We start from the raw sequence: 16,732 nt of genomic DNA on the forward strand, positions 1-16,732 counted from the left end.
TGCCTCTTAGTGTTCCATTGTGAATTGGTTGAAGCTAAAAGTGAACATAATCACTTGTAAGGATAATTTCCTCTCAAGTTTTAGAACTTAATTTTTTGATGAAGTGGTGTTTAAAAAAAAGTCAAAATATTGCCCATGTTCATTTGGAGGAAATTTAGTTTTCCAAATTAAACACCCGTTTCATTTCCAGCATTTTTCTTGCCAAATTAATCTGTCCAATTGACTTTATAAATTATGTTTATTTGAGTATTTAGTTTGAGACTATAAATTCCATTTCCTTTTTTTTCTAAAATTTAGATTGCTCCTGTGGAAAATGATGAGAACTATGATGAACTTAAAAGGGACGCAAAGATGTGTTTATCACTCATGTCTCAGGGATTGCTGTATCCCCAGCAAGTGTCTATGGTGCTAGATGTTGTAAAACAGGTAATTTGTGTATTTTAATATGTCTGTTTTTGACTTGAGATTTTAGTAACATGAAACGACCATAAGAAAACTTATCTATTTAGGGCAAAATCCCTGCTCCCTCAAGAAAATAACCTAACAAATTATGGTAAATGCCAGTATGCAAAGGGAATTCTTCATATGAAATTGGCTTATGATAACCACTGGATCAAGTTACTTCTTCCATGGGATGCGAATGTCACTGGCAAGACCAGCATTCATTGCCTAGCTGCACTTGAAGGTGACGCTGAGCCACCTTCTTGAACTGCTGCCATCTGTGAAGTGAACAACCTCCCACAATGCTGTCAGCTAGGGAGGTCCAGCAACACTAAAGGAATAACAACATGCAAAGGTTGGTGTGATTTGGAATGAAGCCATCTAAATTGTCCTCCTAGGCAGAAGAGGGCCGTGGTTTATACATGAGAGAGTTGGTCAAAAGCATAGTACTATTTTCCAAAGCTGTAAATCAGTCAGTTTTCACAATGGTATGGGAATTTTACATTCTGTTTGAAGGAGAGAAGAGTGGGTTCAAGACTGGTATTTTAAACTTAAATAAGGGCAACTATGAGGGCATGAAAGCCGAGCTAGCGAGAGTGAACTGGCAAATTAGGTTAAGGGATAGGTCAATAGAGGTGCAATGGCAGACATTTAAAGAGATATTTCAGAATACACCTTAGATAAATTTCAACAAAAAAAAGTTCCAAGAGGAGGTTGACTAAAAAAAAAGTTAAAGGTAGTATCAAACTTAAAGAAACAGCATATAATTGTGCAAAGATGGGTGGCAGGTCAGGAGATTGGAGAGAATATAAAAAACAGCAAAGAATGACTAAAAGATTGATAGGGAGAGAAAGCTGGCTAGAAATATAAAGATGGATAGTAAGAGCTTCTATTGATATTTAAAAAAGAAAAGAGTTAAAGTGAGCATTGGTCCTATAGAAAGGAGTCTGGGGAATTAATAAGGGAAAATGAAGCAGCAGGTGAATTGATTTTGCATCAATCTTCACCATAGAGAATACAAGTAACATCCCAGAAGTAGCTATAAATCAGGAAATGGAAGCGAGGGAAGAACTCAAGAAAATTACAATCACCAGGGAAGTGGTACTGAGCAAATTGTTAGAGCTACAGGCAGTCAAGGCCCTGGGTCCTGATGGACTTGATCCCAGGGTCTTAAAAGAAGTGGCTAGGGAGATAGGTGACGCATTAGTTTTAATTTTCCAAAATTTTCCAGATTCAGGGAAGGTCCCATTAGATTGGAAAATATTGAATGTAACTCCTTTATTCAAAAAGGGAGGGAAACAGAAAGCAGGAAACTGCAGGCCAGTTAACTTAACACCTGTCTTGGGGAAAATGTTAGAAACTATAGTTAAGGACATTATAGCAAGTCATTTGGAAATATTCAAGGTAATCACGCAGAGTCAACATGGTTTTGTGAAAGGGAAATCATGTTTAACCAGTTTATTGGAGTCCTTTGAAGAAGTAACAGGTGCTGTGGATAAAGGAACCAGTGGATGTACAGAACTTAGAACGTAGATTTCCAGAAGGCATTTGATAAGGTGCCACACTAAAGGTTATTGTGGAAAATAAAAGCTCATGGTGTAAGAGGTAACATATTGGCATGGATAGAAGATTGGCTAGCTAACAGGAAACTGAGAGTAGGCATAAATGAGTCACTTTCTGGTTGGCAAGATGTAATGCTTGGTGTGCCACAGTGCTGGAGCCTCAACATTTTACAATTTATATAACTGACTAGGATGAAGGTATGGTTGCAAAAATTGCTGATGACACAAAGATAAGTAGGAAAGTAAGTTGTGAAGAGGACATAAGGATATATAGATAGGTTAAGGCATATGGCTAGGTTAAGTGAGTGGGCAAAGATCTGGCAAATGGAGTATAATGTGGGAAAATGTGAAATTGTCCATTTTGGCAGGAAAAATAGAAAAGACGCATTTATCTAAATGGTGAGAGATTGCAGAGCTCTGAGATGCAAAGGGATTTGGGTGTCCAAGTACATGAAAAACAAAAGGTTAGTATGCAAGTACAGCAAGTAATTAGAAAAGCTAATAGAATGTTATTGTTTATTGCGAGGACAATTGAATACAAAAGTTGGGAGGTTATGCTTCAGTTATACAGGAATTGGTGAAATCACATTTGGAGTATCAACAACCCTCTAATTTGATTTTTTAGCAAACCCCTTTTGAAAACCCATATTCAAAACACACCTTTATACTGTTATTTCTCAAATTATTTGTTAGATAGTTTGAATTTAACAAAGCAGATAGCAAAATATGTATTTGCTGGAAATCTGGGGGTAGAGTTTCTGTTTTGTGCGCTATCGGCAAGTATTGCACCAGTGTTTTTCTCACCCCTTCCCACCACAAGTTTCCATTCGAATAAATTTGCATTTCACCAAGTGCAATATTGGCATTGTACAAGTGCAATTGGGAAGCATTTTAAAAGGTAATTTTGGTTTAAAAACTTTAAAATGTATTCCTTGACATACTTAATAAAAGTTACTTGGAAAAGTTTGATTAATATGATTGAACATGGGTTGAACACAAATAAATCAGCATTTTAAATCTGTTCAATCCATCACCTGTGAGTACCCTGATTTTAAATTACTGGACTTTAAAGACACACGTGCAGGGTTTTTCTTTAGTTAAATTGGGGTATAATACTCAGTTCTTTGATAAATCTAAATTTTTTTCGAGGGAACACTCAGCTTGGGCAGTATCTGTGAAGCCTTTTATAAACGTTATTCCAGGTCAGTAATTATTCATCTGACTGCAATTACTTGGTTGCTCCCCTTTTCCTATTTTGCATTGTCAGTCCTTCAGTTCTCTGAGATAACTTCCATTTCCAGGGATGTTTGAAAGATTGCCGGAGAATCTCTGCTGTTTCATCTCTGATTTCCTTCAACATTCTAGGAATACTTGCCATAAGAACTGGCTACTTTGTAGCAATCCAGTTTAATTGTTCCATTCTCTCTTTCTTTGTATCTTTTTGTTCAAACTGCCACATTCTTCTGTGAAAACTAAAGCCAAGCATTCTTTTAGAAGCCCCATCATTCTTTACCTTTTAGGATTTCCTTTTTCACCTGGATTGGCCCTATTTTTTCTTTAACTTTTCTGATACTTTTAAAATTTATAAAATGCTTTTTCTAATTTCTCTTAATAGCCTTCCTTTTTATACATTGTTATCTTTCTTAATTATCTTTGGCTTCCCTCTCAATTTTCAATATACCACTTGATGCTGTTAGCCCTAGATTTGTCATTAGCTTTTTTTTTTAAGTCTCACCTTAATTTGAAAATCCCTGCATATTCAAGGAGCTCTAACTTCTGCTTAACACCCTTCACCTCTTGTGATAATATAGCTTTGTTATGTAATTCAGTTTGATCCAAAAATGGACAAGGGGAATGCGATGCACAGCCAGCCCTTACCCGTTGCTTCCAGTGCAGGCAGCAAACAAACTTTGTCCCAGTTTAACCATGATGGTGGAGGAAGCTTTTAGAAATGATTATTTTGGACAGAATTGACAGTCACTTGGGCAAATGCTAATTACTTAAGGAAATCCGACACTGATTTCTTAAGGGCAAATTACGTTTATCTAACTTGCTTGAGCTTTTTGATCAGGTAACAGAGAGGGTTGATGAGGGTGATGCTTTTGGTGTGGTGTATACGGACTTCCAAAAGGCATTTGATGAAGTGCCACGTAACAGGCTTCATGAGTATGGAATAAAAGGGACAGTTTCAGCATGTATATGAAATTGGCTGAGTGACAGGAAACAGAAAGTAATAGTGAACAATTGTTTTTTGGACTGGAGGAAGGTTTATAGTGGCTTTTCCCTGTGGTCAGTACTAGAACCCCTGATGTATATTAATAGCCCTGACTTGGGGGGCTTGTCCACCACATACTGGGAAAAAATGCACAACAAAGAACTACCTTGGGAGTGATCTCAAGTAGTGGCGTTACTTCCTTCGAACAACAAAGAATACTGGCAGCTAAGGACAAAAGGCAAGCTAGAAAGACTGGGCAGCCCCAACATAATCAAGCAATTCATCGTTGCCCACCCTGTGGAAAAACATGCTGGTCTGCAGTCGGGCTCTGCAACAATGTTAGAACGCATAACAGATCAATCTGCAGACACAAGAAATAGCCATCTTCGATAACAAAAGGAAACCTACAATGCTGAGACTTGGGTGTACAGGGCACAATTTCAAAATTTGCAGATGACACAAAACTTGGAAATATAATGATCTTTGAGGAGGATAATGATATACTTCAAAAAGACATTGGCAGGCCCTTGGAATAGGCAGACAGTGACAGATGAAATTTAATGCAGCGGAGTATGATGTGATTTTTTGGTATAGAGAAAGAAGAGAGGCAATCTAAATCAAAGGTTGCAATTCTAAATTGGGCTCAGGAGCTGAAGGACTTGGGGGTTATAAGTGCACAAACCATTGATGGTGGCAAGGCAGGTTGAAAGTACAGTTAACAAAGCAGATGGGATCCAGAGCTTTATGAATAGGGACAGAGTACAAAAGCACGGAAGTTATGATAAATTTGTATAAAACACTGGTTTAGCCTCAAATGGCATTTGTGTCCTTTTCTGGGCACCACACTTTTGAGTAAGGGTGTAAAAGCATTGGAAAGGGCGCAGAAAAGATTTGCAAGAATGGTTCCAGGGATGAGGGACTTTGGTTATGTAGATAGATTGGAGAAGTTGGGATTGTTCTCTTTGAATAAGAGAAGGTTGAGAGGAGAATTGATAGAGGTGTTCAAAATCATGAGGGGTCTCGTCAGAATATAGAGAAACTGTGCCCATTGGTGAAAGGATCGAGGACTGGAGGACACCAGTTTAAGGCGATTTAGCAAAAGAAGCAAAAGCAATATGAGGAAATTATTTCTGCCCAGCAAGTGGTTAGTATTTGGAATGCACCGCCTGAGAATGTGGTGGAGGCAGATTCAATTGTGGTTTTCAAAAGAGAATTGGATAATATGAAGAAAAATAATTTGCAGGGTTATGAGGTAAAGGCAGGAAAATGGGACTAGGTGAGTTGCTCTTGTATACAGCTGGCACAGACATGACAGGCTGAATGGCTGCCTTCTGTGCTGAGCGATTCTATGATTCTAAAGTCCTTCACATGCTACACCACTCCCTGTAACTTGAACAACTTTAAACATCTCTGTTTAAACTTTGGAAACTACCAAACATTTCTACAGTTGCAGCAAGAGCCAGTAGAAATCAATCAGCAACTAACCTGAAAGTAGTCAATTATCATTTTAGTGCTTGTGGGGAATGTCCTCCCTGTTGCTGAACATGTGTTCAGCTGTGCAAAGTTAAAACTGGGCATTTGCTGCAGCATTGAGCTCCAAATTAGCAGTACTGGTGTCAAATCAACATTACATACTGATGATAGGATCTGTCTACTCTGCATACCTCCAGCAGACAATTACTGTGTGTGCTGATGCCCTCAACAAAATGCTGTCTAGCGCTATCCCAATTTGTCTTTGGATAATTAAAGTAACCCATTCTTATGATCCTGTTTTTATATTTTTCTCTAATTTAATACATTTCTTCCCCAGTCTTTTTCAACTTTTCGGTTGTAAGTAACATAATTCCAGTAGTAACAGTTGCTGCCTTTTTTTGAACACAAACCTTTAGAGAAATTGTGCTTAACAAATATATTAGAGGATATAACTAGCAGAATAGATAAAAGGGAAAGAGTGCATGTAGTATATTTGGATTTCCAAATCACATTCAGTAAGGTGCCATATATAAAGTTCTTATGCAAGATAAGAGCTCATGGAGTTGGGGATAATATATTAGCATGGATAAAGGATTAGTTAACAAACGAAGCAGATAGTTAGAATAAATGGCATTTTTGAGTTGATAGGCTGTAACTAGTAGTATGCAAAAAAAAATCAGTGCTGGGGCTTCAACTATTTACAATCTAATATAATTGCATGGATGAAGGGGCCGAGAGTAATATACCCAAGTTTGCAGACAATACAAAGCTAGGTAGGAGACAGTAAACTGTGAGGAGTACATGAAGAGGCTGCAGAGAGATATAGACAGATTAAGCGAGTGGACAAAAAGATAGGCTGAATATAATGTGGGGAAATGTGAGGTTATTCACTTTGGTGGGAAGAATAGAGAAGAGAATTTTTTTAAACCTTAAGAAACTTTTAAATGTTGATGTTCAAAGAGATTTGGGTGTCCTTGTATAAGAAAGACAGGAAGTTAGCTGCAGGGACTGCATACAATTAGGAACGCAAATAACATGTTGGGCTTTATTGCAAGGGGGTTGGTGTACAAGAGTAAGGAAGTCTTACTACCATTGCTGAGATCACAGCTGGAATACTGTGTATAGTTTTTGTTTCCATATCTAAGGAAGGATGTACTTGCCTTGGAGGCTGTGCAGTGAAGGTTCACTCGATTTGTTTCTTGGCATGAGAGAGTTTTCTATGATGAGAGGTTGAGTAGAATGAACCTACACTTTCTTGAGTTTAGAAGAATGAGGTGATCTCATTGAAGCATATAAAATTCTGTGTGGGCTTGATTGAGTAGGTGCTAACTGGCTATTTCCCTGACTGAAGTGTCTAGACCTTATGGGATTGGAATAAGAGTTTGATCATTTAAGATTGCGATGAGATATTTTTTCACTTGCGGATTGAGAGTCTTTGTAATTTGCCATTCCAATGGGATGTGGATGCCCAGTTGAGTCTATTCAAGGTTGAGATAGATATTTGGACTCTAGAGCAATCAAGGAATATGGGGATCAGTCAGGAAAGTAAAGTTGAAGTCAAAGATCAGTCATGATGATGTTGAATGACTGAGCAGGCTTGAGGTGTTGTATGGCCTACTCCTGTTCCTATTTCTTCTGTTCTTATAAATAGATTCAGCTTTTGCATCATTTTCTCACTGTATCCCGGAGTATTGTAATGAATATTTGATTAATACTGTTACTACTTCTCTCTATTCTCTCTGAATATTTTGTTATCTTGGCATTGTAACAGTGCAATCACTACTTTGTACCTCGTGTTTCTCTGCACTAAATTGTAAGAAGTCGAAAGTTGAAGAAAAGGAGTAGAAATATACAATTCATGGTATATCTTTAGAAGTTGAAGAGTAAAGGTTTAAGAATTTAGAAACACCAAGTTTAAAAGTTAAATAAACTTAATTAAATGGTTAAATAAAGCTGTGGTGTAAAGGCATAAAGAATCCTAGGTATTAAAGGCAGAGCACAGAGCAAATTCATAAAAAATCATTGGTTCGGCTACAAATAGAAATTGGGTGCCCTTCATTCAAAAGGAATTCAAAATTGACTAGCTTCATCATCATTGAGGATGTTTGTGGAGTCTCCTACTCCTGTTATTTACTTAATTGCTCACCACCATTCACAACTGGATGTGATAACTGCAGAGTTATGATTTATGGGGACAGTAGCTTTTGGATTACTGTGGAATTAACTGATTGTGTGTAAAATATCAAAATGTAGGATTTTTGAGAAGTATTGTGCTTCTTTGTTAATTTACTTTTGCACTTTGGCTGCCTATTTAAACTGCCGAAATCTATGATAATTTATAATTTGAATTATTTGTTTTTATTTTCACAGACATCAGAGAGCAGTTCTTGGCATGCGAAATACACTGTTCTAACCTATCTTCAAACTATGGTGTTCTACAATCTGTTTGTTTTTTTGGACAATGAACAGGCAGTTCAAGATATAAGATGGCTAGTTATAAAACTCTTGGAAGATGAGCAGTTGGAGGTAAGAGTGATCATTACAGAGGAAAGTAGTGGTAGATTTTAGTGTAAACTACAAACAGTGTGTTAATTCTTGCTTTCACCCCAGTTGTAAAATATATTAGCTAGTTATAAAACTCTTGGAAGATGAGCAGTTGGAGGTAAGAGTGATCATTACAGAGGAAAGTAGTGGTAAATTTTAGTGTAAACTACAAACAGTGTGTTAATTCTTGCTTTCACCCCAATTGTAAAATATATTATGTTGTGAATTTTTTTGTGCAGAAACCATGCTTCACATGTCAGCTTGGTCTAATTGGTAGCACTCATCTATGAATCAGGAGATTCAAGCCTAGCTCCAGAACTGAGCACACAAATTTAGGCTGACACTCCAGAGCAGTAATGACGGAATGATGCATTGTTGAGATGTGGTCCTTCAAGTGAGAAGTAATTTCTGCTCACCCAGTTCTGTATATCAGAATGGCAGTTTGATAATTTAGCCAATAGTGAAGGAATCGAGAGGGGTGGTGGTGAGGTGAAGCTGGATGGTGTTAACGTACATGTGAAAGCTATCGCTCTACTTTAGGGTGATATCACCAAGGGGCAACATGTAGATGAGCATAAAGGAAGGGGCCAAGGATAATTCCCTGGGGGACACCAGAGACAATGTTGCAGGAATGGGAAGAGAAGCCATTGCAAGTGACAGCAAAACTAGAGTTAATGGGAATTGGGGGGGAAACTCTCCACTGGCTGGGGTCATACTGAGCACAGAGGAAGATGGTTGTGGTTGTTGGAGGTCAGTCAACTCAGTCCAGGGGCATCACTGCAGCAGTCCCTTAGACTAGTGTCTTAGGCCCAACCATCTTCAACTGCTTCATCAAGGACCTACCTTCCCTCCATCAGAAGTGAAGATTTTCGCAAATGATGGCACAATGTTCAGCACCATTCGCTGATAAGTGGCAAGTTACATTTCATGCCACACAAGTGCCAGGCTATGACCATCTCCAACAAAAGAGAATCCATCCATCTCCCCTTCATACTCAATGGGGCATTACCATCACTGAATCCTGCACTATCAACATCCTGGGGGTTACCATTGACCAGAAACTGAACTGGGCCAACCATATAAATACTGTGACTACAAGTACAGGTCAGAGCCTAGGAATTCTGCAGTGAGTAACTCATCTCCTGACCCCAAAGCTTGTCCATCATCTAAAAGGCACAAGTCAGGAGTGTAATGGAATACTTTTCACTTGCCTGGATGAGCGCAGCTCCAACAACACTCAAGGAGCTCGACACCATCCAGGAAAAAGCAGCCCACTTGATTAGCACCCCATCCACTATCTTAAACATTCATTCCCTCCACCACTGACACAGTGGCAGCAGTGTGTACCATCTACAAGATGCACTGCAGCGACTCACCAAGGCTTCTTCAACAGCCCTTTCCAAATCCGCGACCTCTACTACCTAGAAGGACAAGGGCAGCAGGTGCATGGGAACACCACCACCTGCAAGTTCCCTTCCAAGCCACACTCCATCCTGACTTGGACCTATATTGCCGTTCCTTCACAGTTGCTAGGTCAAAATCCTGGAACTCCCTAACAGCACTGTAGATGTACCTACACCACATGGACAGCAGTGGTTCAAGAAAACGACTCATCACCACCTTCTCAAGGACAATTAGGGATGGGCAATAAATGCTGGCCTAGCCAGCGACGCCTACATTCCATGAAAGAATTTTTTTAAAACTCTGGCTACGGTTAGATAGATAAGAATGGAACCAGGTGAGAGTAGTCCAACCAGCTAGATGATGGTAGAGAGGTGTTCGAGGAATATGGTATGGTCAACTATGTCAAAGGATGCAGATAGGTAGAGAAGATTGAGGAGGGATGCTTACCTTTGTCACTGTTGCATAAAATGTCATTGTGACTTTGATAAGAGCCATTTTAGTGGGAGCAGAAATCTGACTGGAAGGACTCAAACATAGAGTTCTGGGAAAGTTGTGCACAGATTTTGGAGACATCAATACATTCAAAGACTTTGGAGATGGGTCAGTGGTTTACAAAAATGTTTGGGTCAGTAGTTTTTTTGAGGAGAGGGGTGATGATGGCAAATTTAAAGGAGAAAGGGACCTGGAGAGAGAGAACTGTTAATGATATCAGCTAACATGGGGACCCTGAGAGAAAGTTGGGCACCAGCAGGTTAGTTGGAGTAAGGTTGAGGGAGCAGGAGCGAGCAAAAGGCAAGATAAATGAGAAACTAGAGAAAAATGAGAGTGAATGTCTCGGGCAATGGGAGGGTGGGGGAGCGGAGGTGGGTGTGGGGGCGGGGGATGTGATTTAGAGGAAGTTGGGGGCGGGGGACTAGTGGGAGGGGGGGATGTGGCAGAGGCAGCTAATCACGTGGTCTCGATCTTAGTGACAAGGATGCTTATGAGCTCCTCCCACTTATTGTTGAGTGTGAGAGTGGAGGAGACAGGGAGAGGGGTTTAAGAGGAGTTTTTTGCTGTAGAGAAAAGAAGCCGGGATTATCTTTGCATTCCAGGATGATCCTGGCATATTGAGCAGTTTTAGCAGACATGAGCAGAACCTGATAATGCTTTATGTGCTCTCGCCAGATCTGGCAGTGGATGGCTAAACCAGTTATGAGCCATATCCTTGTAAGTCTGCATCCCTCGGACTTAAGGAAGAGATGAGGGCCATCCAAGTGGAACAGGCAGGGTGAGAAAGTAATGGTTTTATTGGGGACTAAGACATCAAAGATGGAGGTGAGGGTGCAGTTGAGCTAATCACTAGCTGCAGAAGTGTTGTGAATTTTTTTACCTGTTCATAGAATGTGAGTGTCACTGGCTAGGACAGCATTTATTGCCCATTCTGAATTGCCCTTGAGAAGGTGATGCTGAGCTGCAAACCGCTGTAGTCCATCTAGTGTAGGTACACCCATAGTGTTGTTAGGAAGGGAGTTTCGGGATTCTGACCTGCTGACCATGAAGGGATGGCAAAGTAGTTCCAAGTTGGGATGGTGTGTGGATTGGAGGGGAACTTGCAGGTGGTAGTGTTCCCATGCATCTCTGCCCTTGTCGTTCTAGATGGTGGAGGTCACGGGTTTGAAAGGTGGAAGGAAAGATGGAGGGCCAAAGGCTAGATAGTTGGGATTTTTAAAGTGCAGTTGTAAGTGAATTGGGGAATAGATTTTTATGTTCCCAGGTCTGGATACAGAAGAAAGTAGGGATGTGGGTGGAAAGTGATGCAAGGAAATGATCAGAGATTACCTTACCTATGTTTGATATGATTGGACAAGCAATACCAAGTGAGATGGCAAGCTTAAGGGGTGGCTGTGAATATGGGTTGGGGAGTTTACATGAGGGAAAGATTTGGGGAGGATACATAGAATCACAGAATTGTTACGGTGCAGAAGAAGGCCATTCAGCCCATTGTGTCTGTACTGGCTCTCCAAATGAGCATTCTGACTCAGAGCCATTTTCCTGCCTTTTCCCCATAACTCTGCACATTGTTTCTATTTAATTAATCATCTAATGGCTTCTTGAATTTCTCAACTGAACCTGCCTCCACCACACTTCCAGCCAGTGCATTCCAGACCCGGACCACTCGCTGTGTGAAAAAGGTTTTTCTTGCATTGCATTTGCTTCTTTTGTAAATCACTTTAAATCTGTGCTCTTTCATTCTCGATCCTTTTACGAGCAGGAACTGTTTCTCTCTGTCTACTCTGTCCAGTCCCTTCATGATCTTGAACACCTCTATCAAGTCTCCTCTTAGCCTTCTCCTCTCCAAGGAAAACAGTCTCAATTTCTCCAATATATCTTCATAACTGAAGTTTTTCATCCCTGGAACTATTTTTGAAAACCTATTCTGCACTCTGTCCAACGTGTTCACATCCTTCCTAAAGTGTGGGACCCAGAACTGTACACAATACTCCACCTGAGGTCTAACTAATGTTGTATACAAGTTCAGCATAACCTCCTTGCTCTTGTACTCTATGCCCATATTAATAAAGCCTAGGATACTGTATGCTTTTTTATCTGCTCTCTCCACCTGTCGTGCCACCTTAAATGACTTATGCACATATACACACAGGTCCCTCTGTTCCTGCACACCCTTTAGAGTTGTGCCCCTTATTTTATATTCTCTCTATATATTCTTCCTACCAAAATGAATCACCTCACACTTCTCTGCATTGAACTTCACCTGCCAACTATCTGCCTAGCACAACTTGTCTGTGTCCTTTTGAAATTCTACACTGTCCTCCTCACAGTTTACTATGCTTCCAAGTTTTGTATCATCCACAAACTTTGAAACTCTCCCCTGAACACCAAGATGTAGATCATTAACATATATATCAGGAAAAGCAAGGATCCCAATACTGACCCCTGGGGAACTCCATTACAAACCTTCCTTCAGCCCGAAAAATATCCATTAACCATTACTCGTTGTTTCCGATTACTCTGCCAATTTTGCTACTGTCCGTTTTATTCCATGAGTCATAACTTTTCTCAAGTCTGTTGTGTGGTACTATATCAAATGCCTTTTGGAAGCCTATGTACACCACATCAACAGCATGACCCTCATCAACCCTCCCTGTTGCCTGTTCAAAACACTCCAGCAAGTTAGTTAAACATGATTTTCCCTTAAGAAATCCATGCTGGCTCTTCTTAATCAACCCACATTTTCCACGTGACTATTAATTCCATCCGAAATAATTGTTTCTAGAAGCAGAAGCTTCCCCAGAACCGAAGTTAAGCACTCTGGTCTGTAATTGCTGGGCTTATCCTTACAATCTTTTTTGAACAAGGGTATAATGTTTGCAATTCTCCAGTCGCCTGGCACCTCACCTGAGTCTAGGGAATACTGAAAGATTATGGCCAGTGCCCCTGCAATTTCCACTCTTGCTTCCTTCAATATCCTTTGATGTATCTGATGCAGTCCCGGTGCCTTGTCAATTTTAAGTACCGACAGCTTATCTAATACCAACTCATCACTAATTTTGAACCCTTCTAGTGACAGAGTTTCCTCCTCTTTCACCATGGCTTGGGAAGCATCTGCTTCCTTGGTAAAGACAGGTGCAAAGTATTCATTTAACACCTCAGCCATGCCCCCTGCCCCCATGTGTAAATCCCCTTTTTGGTCCCTAATCAACCCTACTCCTCCTTTTACCACCCTTTTACTATTTATGTGCCTATAGAAGATTTTAGGGTTCTCCTTTATGTTAGCTGCCAGTCTTTTCTCATGATCCCTCTTTGCTTCTCTTTCTTGCTTCTTCACCTCTTCCCTGAATCTTCCGTATTCAGTTTGGTTCTCAATTGTATTTTCTGCCTGACTCCTGTCATAAGCACACTTTTTCTTCATCTTAATTTCTATCTCCTTTTTCATCCATGGAGTTCTGAATTTGTTTGCTCTACCTTTCTCTTTTGGGGGAATATACCTTGACTGTGCCCGAACCATTTCTTTTTTGAAGGTAGCCCATTATTCAGCTTCAGTTTTCCCCTTTGGTTCCAGTCTATCCAGCCCAGCTCCATTCTGGCCTCATTGAAGTCAGCTCTCCCCCAGTTAGTTATTCTTACTCTGGATCACCCATTGTCCTTTTCTACCATCATGCTAAACCTTATGATACAATGACCACTGTCTCCTAAATGTTCCCCCACTGACACTTGATCTACTTCGCCCACCTCATTTCCAAGAACCAGGTCTAGCAGTGCCTCTATTCTTGTTGGACTGGGCACAGTATGTGAAAATTCTCCTGCACACACTCTAGGAACTCTTGCCCCTCTCTACCCTTTACACCCCAGTCTATATTCAGGTGATTAAAGTCTTCCATTATAACTACTCTATAATGTTTGCACCTCTCTGTAGTTGCCCTGCAGATTTGTTCCTCTACACCCTTCTCACTACACACACTGGTGGCCAATAGACTACAAGCAATGATTTGGACCTTTTTGTTCCTTAGCTCTAACCAAATTAATTCTGTCCTTGAACCCTCTGGGACATCCTCTTTCCCTAGCCCTGCAATGTTCTCCATAACCAATACAGCCACCCCTCCTCCTTTTTTCCTGCCCTATCTTTCCTGAACACCTTGTACCCAGGAATATTTAATACCCAGTTCTGCCCTTCTTTGAGCCAGATCTGTTATTGCCACAACATCATAATTCTACATGGCAATCTGTGCCTGTAACTCACCAATTTTATTTACTATACTCCTTGTATTCACATACAAGCAGTATAACCCTGATTTAGACTTCATTACTTTCTCCCTTACTCCAACTCCACCTATTTACTTACTATTCTCTATTCTGGTATTATTTGCCTTCCCAGTATTTTGTGTCCTCCACAGCACTAGTAAAATGCTCCGCAAGGAACTTCATCCTGGCTCTGTTCAGGTGCAAACTGTCCACCTTGTTCAGGTGCTATCTCCCTGAAAGCCAGTCTCAGTGTCCCAGAAATCTAAAACCCTCCCTCCTGCACCATGCATTCGTCTGCCTTATCCTCTTATATCTGTACTCACATGTGGCATTGGGAGTAATCTAGAGATTACTATTTTTGAGGTCCTGCTTGATAATTTTCTACCTAGCTTCCTAAATTCTGTCTGCAAGACCACATTCCCCTTCCTACCTAAGACATTGGTACCAATGTGGACCACGATCTCTGACTGTTGACCCTCCCCCAGAAGAATATTTTGGAGCCACTTGGTGACATCCTTGACCCTGGCACCAGGGATGCAACATTACATCCTGGAGTCGTGAGTACAGCCGCAGAAACGCCTAACTAATGAATCCCCTATCACTATTGCTCTTCCTTTCTTCTTCCTCTCCTCGTGTTCAGCTGAACTGCTTGTGGTACCAGAAACTTGGCTCTCACTGCACTCCTTTGAGGAACCAACATTCTCACCAGTATCCAAAATGAAAATCTGATTAGCGAGCGGGACCCCAGGGGAAGCCTGCACTACCTGCCTGGTTCTCTTAGACTGCCTCAAAACCCAGAGCTCAAGTCTCTGCAGCTGGCAGCATTTCCTCACATGTGGTCGTCTAGGTCACCAGTCGTGTCCACGACTTCCCATATATTACAAGACGTGCACTCCACACAACCGAGCTGCCCTGCCATGTCTTAACTTTACTTCCCTTACGATAACTTTATTTTACTTTGGTTTACTTATGTTACTTTATGTTACTGACCCTGACTTCTCCTTATTCCTACGTTTCTTACTCAAATCCAAGTAGCTACTTCTATAAAAATAATACGCTTTTCTAATTTGCAGCTATTTAAAGATACTTCCTAACAGCAGTTTGTTACCAACCAGTGAACTTACTGTTTTCTTGTGATGTCACTGTTCGATTTTTTTTTTCAAATTCAGCTCCAAAGATGAGGTTTACACCGAGGTTTGTTTCTGCTCAGCTGCTCCTGTTCCCAACTTAGAATAGTTACTATGTATACCACACCTCTTTCCCCTGTGCACCGAATTCTCACATGAGCCTAATTCGCTACTCACTTGATCTCCATCTTGTCCTGGCATAGTTGCCTGTCTCCTCATGCTCCCCTTACTGACCGAAGGCAGAGGAGGGAGAGAGAGCATGATGAGTTGAGATGGAGATTGAAGTCACCAAGGATGAGATATGCAGAGGCTGAGGGAGGAAAACAAGATACTTTCACTGATGAGAAAATTTTTATCAAACTTGGAAGGGCAGTAGAGAATGATGATTTTGAAAGGGACGTGAGAAGGGTGGAACTTGGTGAGTTGCTCAAAGGAGGACAAAGTGCTAGAGGAGTTGTGGGATTTGGTGATAAGTGCTACACGTCCACTGTAACAGTCTTGATGGGACAAGTGGTAGAAGGTATAGCGAAATGGGGAAAATGTCATCACCCCTCTGCCAGGTTTCCATCAAAGCCATGATATCAATGCCAGTTATTCACAATAAGCTTATGGATGGCAAAGGCCTTGTTCACAAGTGAATGGACATTTTAGAGAAAGATGTGTAGAGGGGCACTGAGAGCAGAGTCCATAGGATCAGCAGTGGGAAGGTTGAGTTGTACAGGAAGGAGATTGACGAGGCTCGTCCCCAAGGGGCACACTGGGCCAAAAGGCCGACCAAAAAATGGCAATTGGGGTTGCTGCATGTAATGAGCCAGTGCTGAGTGCCTCAATGAGCCCTGCACGGAGTAGGCAAGAGAAGCACAGAGGCAAGCTGTTGGCTTATTTAAAAGGGAGTCAAGCCTGGGACAGCAGCAAGAGAGCAGGAGTTCGAGGAATACTGAAGTGTTGGTCTATGTAATAAATGAAGTATTTCAGTCTCAAAATGATAACCTACATTATTCAAAAGCAAGAGGCTGGAAATCCAGAGCAAGGATAATTAATTGGAGGAAAGCCAACTTCGATGTAATGAGAATGCATCTGCGCCGAGTAAGTTGGAATCAGATGTTGGCAGAAAAGATGGTGGCTGAACAATGGGCCACCTTCAAAGAAACAGCATTGCAGGCAATGTCAAGATATATTCCCTTGAAGGGGAAAGGTCGGACAAATAAATCCAGAGCACCCTG

The 16,732-nt window shown here is 40.9% G+C and overlaps 1 protein-coding gene across 3 annotated transcripts in view; it reads left to right on the plus strand.

The window, feature by feature from the left end:
* LOC121269894 (proteasome activator complex subunit 4-like) overlaps positions 1–16,732 on the plus strand; it is a 193,605-nt gene that overhangs the window by 154,383 nt on the left and 22,490 nt on the right. For all 3 annotated transcript variants that reach the window (XR_005941442.1, XM_041174993.1, XM_041175001.1), the window contains 2 exons: positions 298–426; positions 8,062–8,217. Coding sequence is in view for 2 of the 3 variants with exons in the window: in XM_041174993.1 (XP_041030927.1) it covers positions 298–426; positions 8,062–8,217 (285 nt within the window). In the remaining variant the exon portion in view is untranslated. The remainder of the gene's footprint in view (positions 1–297; positions 427–8,061; positions 8,218–16,732) is intronic.

This window comes from Carcharodon carcharias, chromosome 2, assembly GCF_017639515.1.
Source record: "Carcharodon carcharias isolate sCarCar2 chromosome 2, sCarCar2.pri, whole genome shotgun sequence".
Taxonomy (NCBI): domain Eukaryota; kingdom Metazoa; phylum Chordata; class Chondrichthyes; order Lamniformes; family Lamnidae; genus Carcharodon; species Carcharodon carcharias.